At 36.2% G+C, this 5279-nt stretch overlaps 1 protein-coding gene across 1 annotated transcript; it reads left to right on the forward strand.

Annotated features, from left to right (window-relative positions):
- The first annotated feature begins 4769 nt into the window (after nt 1-4769).
- Nucleotides 4770-5279, forward strand: LOC134820151 (uncharacterized). Its single transcript, XM_063830372.1, has one exon. The coding sequence runs from the start codon at nt 4770-4772 to the stop codon at nt 5277-5279; it is 510 nt and encodes a 169-aa protein (XP_063686442.1).

Genomic DNA, 5279 nt, shown 5'->3' on the forward strand with positions numbered 1-5279 from the left:
AGTGTTTGATAGGCGAGGGCCTGAACTACATCTTGTTGTGATGTGCATTTATGGAATTTTATTTTTAGTTGACAATTTTCAAAGTTACAAAGTGGTTTATTTTCTACCCGTTTGTATTTATTAATTCATTAATGGAATTATAGGTGTCTAACCTCATAGTTAGACTATTGAGAAAAGAAATTTTTTTGAGAAAAGACAATTTTATTATTTTTCACCAATTCAATACACAATCAATCAATAAATATATATCCGAATAAACTTGATTTCAAAGTAAATGATACTAGTATGCTAAGTTTTACCATTGCTAAATTTATATGCATATTATTTGGAATACTGCGATGTAGTGAAGCATGTGAAAACGAGGATAAGATTTGTAATGTTGAGAACAACTCTTATTGCTCTACTAGGGTACAGAGGAAAGAAGGTGGAAACCAAACATGAGACCCCTTTATCAGAAGTCTCATACAACCTCATCCCTGCCCCTATAATCGAGTAGATCGTTTCTTGAAACTTGTGTTTATATTTGATAACCACATATACATGGGTGGGACATAAGCACATTATTTCATTTCATTTCATGCGCTAATCTTACTAATTATTTTTATCAATGAGTGCCTGCCTGATTGAGATACTTTTGTCTGGTATGACTTGCTACTATGTAATTGATGTAATAAATGCCAAAAGTTTGGTCATTACTCAGCCCAATGCAAAGCAGCTAACCATGTCTGTGCTCATTGTACTGAAGATCATGAAACTAACTCATGTACAAATAAAGACACAAATTCATTCCATCCCTCCTGTGTAAACTGTAAAAATTCTAAAAATAAATAAATAAATAAATAAAGTCAATTTTTACAGCACAGCAATATATATCTAAATATCAGATCCTCTGTAATCATAATGTATAAAAAAAGGAGCTTTTCTCTGTGCTGAAGGATGAATCAAGGCAGATCATGGTTCTGTTAGCAGGCCACCCTAGTTATGGACAATACATATATATAAAATAATTAAATTATAATTTTAAAATTGTGTCAAGATTGAACTAAAACATAACTCAGGGTAAAATAGACGTATTCCCTTCGTCAAATTAACTATTTACAATACTAAACTTAAACGAACTCCGGGTAAAATAAACGTAATCCCTTTGTCAAACTTGCTATTTACAATAAGTTAATAAATTAATACGGTTGAAAATTATTTCATATTCAATAACAATGTAGCATCAATATAATTGATACAAATGAGGAGCATACAGTGAGAATTGCACATAACAGGAGGACTGGAGGTATGGAGCAATAATGATTGACAGTGCACCTTTCCACTGATGTTCCTAATTTCCTGTAATAGCTTAATAGGCATGGAAATACTTTGATTGCAGGGGATAGATTGGATTCACTTATGTACTGAGATAACTTAACCGAAATAACATAACTGCCTAGATACATTGGCTAGTGTTGGGTGGGATCATGAATTTATCGTAAGAGTTATCCCCTTGGTAATTCTCATCAGTTAGCAACATATTCATAAGAGTTTCTTTGTATAACTTAGAAAATTTCTTAACGTCGTCACACTCTCTAAGGGACTTTGGTAATATGTTCCAGGCCTTAGTTCCTAGATAGTTAAACTCCTTGTGAGATCTTGATTTAGGAGTATAAAGATTGCAGTTTTCTGCCTCACGTGATCCACCAGAAATATACGAAAATTTCCCGATAAAATGCTTTGGACATGTTTCATTGATTATACGGTACATATATGAGCTAAGATGAACCTGTCGTCTCAAATGGAGAGGAAGCCATCCCATATTTTTGTATACATTAACCGACCTCTCTCTGATGTTTACATCTAGGGCTATTTTAGCAACCTTTTTGTACATGATATCTAACTCTCCTAGTCGTTTTTTATATGTTCTTGACCAGATGGTGTCTAAGTAGTCAAAATGTGGCAACATAAGTGCATTAGCAAACATCTTCCTGAACTTAAGAGGGAGAAGTTTTTTTGATCTATACATAGCACCAATTCTTTTGGATATCTTTTTCTTAATGTTATCAATATGTTCATTAAATGTCAATCTGCTGTCAACTATAAGTCCAAGGTACTTATGGGATTTAGTTTCACAGATTACCAAAGTAAGGTCATCACAAATTTCAACAAGGATGGCATCAAGGTTAGGCTTAGAGTCAAGGATCATTAGTTTTGTTTTTTCATTATTCAGGGATAGTTTATTAGCCTGAAGCCATCTGATAACTAATTTCAACTCTTGTTTGATGTTACCATAGTTTCCTCTAGATATATTGTCAAAATATAATGCATTCTAAGAGAACTGATGAGCAATACACTCACTCAGCCACAGACAGATCATGCCCAGCGTATATCTCTGAACAGCACAAGCTTAAGCAATCAATCTCATATTACACCCGAAAAAACTGGTGAAGAACAAGACTGAAGTTAAGAACCTAAGCATGGGATGTGCAAGCTGGAATGTTTGCTCTCTTAATAACAAAGTTGACCATGTTATGAACTTTTTAGAAGATAATAATATCTCTATTTTCTTTGTCACTGAAACATGGCTAACTGATGAGAACAATAATACCACTGCACAAATAAAAAACCATGGCTATAAACTTTACCAAATGCATCGCAAAGACAAATCAGGTGGAGGTGTTGCCATAATCTACAAATCATGTGTTCGTCTAATCAAAGTTTTTGCCAACAATGACGGTTCATTTGAGGCAATTAATGCAAAACTGAAACTGGTTGATGGGTCTGTCGTATTCTGCTCTTGTATCTACCGTCCACCTGGGTCCTTGGGAAAGTTCCTTTCTGATTTTGAAGATTTCTTGACTGATGCATTTTCTAAATACAAGCATTTCTTGTTATGTGGGGATGTTAATATGCACCTAGATAGAATCTCTGCTCATGTGAGTGAGTGGAGCACCATACTATCATCTTTTGGGCTTCATCAACTTGTCTTCTCACCAACACATAAAAAAGGTCACATTCTTGATCCTGTCATTGCTTCACACAAAGTAGTAGATCAAAATTCCGTTGAGGTGATGCAAAACATGGCCAAAAGCTTTCCATCCTGTGACCATTATCCAATTGTATTTCAGCTTCATAAGCCTCCTGACATTGACAAATGTGAAAAAGTCATACGCTTTAGAAAGATCAGAGACATAGATCAGGAACAATTTAAAGGTGATTTATCTGTTGCTCTATCTGAGTTGGTTTTTGAAGGAAAGAGCTTCTGTGATGTTGTGACTCAATTTGATAATGGGTGTCAACATATTCTCAATTTACATGCTCCAGAATATTCCAAAACCATCAAAGATATTCCCACAGCCCCCTGGTTTGATGGTGAATACAAAGTTGCAAGAGCCGAAAGAAGGAAAGCAGAGACAGCCTGGAAAAAGTCAAGTCTTGACATTGATCATTCTATCTTCGTTCATTTGCGAGAGCACTGTTCAGAGCTAGCTGACAAAAAGAAAAAGCTGTTTTTCTCTAATACTTTCCAAAAATACAAACATTCACAAAAGAGCCTCTACAAATTTGTAGACACTTTCCTGGATAAAGAAAAGAACCTCACATTACCATCTTCAGAAAATCTTCAGGAAACTGTAAATGACTTTAACCATTATTTTACTGAAAAAATTGAGAAAATCCGTGCGTCATTTCCCAACACTACTGTGACTAATAGCTCTCCAAACTTAAATGGCCAGGCATTATCTGAATTTAGAAAAGCTACTATTTTTGAAGTTAGAGAAATGATCAAAGAATCTGGCATCAAAACCTCATCGATTGATCCACTACCTAAAGAACTCCTGTCAGAGCACCTTGAGCTAATCCTTCCTACCCTTTGTGATATTATCAACGTTTCCCTTTCAACCGGGAGTATGGAGGGAATCAAGCTAGCACATCTCACTCCTCTTATCAAAGGTGATTCCCTAGACACAGAGAACTTAAAGAATTATAGGCCCATCTCTAATCTTACATTCATCGGTAAACTCATTGAGCGCTTTGTATTAAAATGCCTTAATGAACATCTAACCAAGAATAATCTCAACATTGACCACCAGTCTGGTTACAAAAAGCATCATAGCACAGAGACACTCCTCATTACCATAGTCAATGACCTCCTTATAGCCAGCAATGAAAGCACAGCTACAGTTGTAATGCTTTTAGACCTGAGTGCTGCATTCGACACTGTTGATCACAGCAAATTAATCAACATATTGAAGTATGAGATTGGGATTGAGGGAACTGCCCTAAAATGGTTCACCAGCTTCATCCGTGGCCGTTGTCAAAAAGTCAAGATCGGTGACCTAGAATCTGTAGAAATTATTATAAAGTTTGGTGTCCCACAGGGCTCAGTCCTTGGCCCTGTGTTGTTCAATATCTACATCCGCTCCATTTATTCTTCTGTAAAATCAAAGCAATTTCTGATCCATGGCTATGCTGATGATCATCAGATTTACAAGTCATTTTCGTCTGCTACAGAATATGAGGTCCTTAGCGAAGACCTGCCTTCCTGCTTTCAAGAAATTGAGAGCTGGATGACGGATCACTTCCTTCTACTGAATCTTACAAAAACGGAGATTATAGTTTTTGGTTCAAAACGTTTATTGTCGGAGTTAGAAATTGGTGGTGTCTTCCTTAAACCTTCTGTCTGTATAAGACTCGTTAATGTTACTAAAAACCTTGGCTTTACATTGGATTCCTCACTGTCTCTAAATCCTCAAATAAAGAAGCTCAAAGCTGCAAACTGCCACAAGATGCGAAACATTGCAAAGATGAAACCATTCCTCTCTGAAGCCCAAATGCAAATCATCGTACAATCTCTTGTTATTAGTTCCCTTGACTACTGCAATGTACTTTACTTTGGAACGAATCATTCTGTTTTGAAACAGCTACAATCTCTGCAAAACAGAGCATGCCGCTTAGTTAAAGGTCTAAAGAGGAGAGAAGAAGTTGAGCCCTACTTAAAAGAACTTCATTGGCTCAAGGTACAAGAACGTATTGAATTTAAAATACTCCTGCTAACTTTCAAACTGCTCCATGGGCTAGCACCTTCATACCTGTCAAACCTTGTCAAGTACAATTCCAGTGGTGGCAGAGATGTGTCTCTTCATTGCCCCATAAACAGTCCACCCAGAGCCTTCTCTTCATCTGCTCCAAGATTATGGAACAATCTTCCTCAAGAAATCAGGAAATGTGTAAACATCAAGGACTTTAAGGGAAAACTTAAAGCTCACCTGTTTAGAAAGTCCTTTGATTTGTACTGA

This window comes from Bolinopsis microptera, chromosome 8, assembly GCF_026151205.1.
Source record: "Bolinopsis microptera isolate Bmic1 chromosome 8, MBARI_Bmic_1.0, whole genome shotgun sequence".
In the NCBI taxonomy this organism is placed as follows: Eukaryota; Metazoa; Ctenophora; class Tentaculata; order Lobata; family Bolinopsidae; genus Bolinopsis; species Bolinopsis microptera.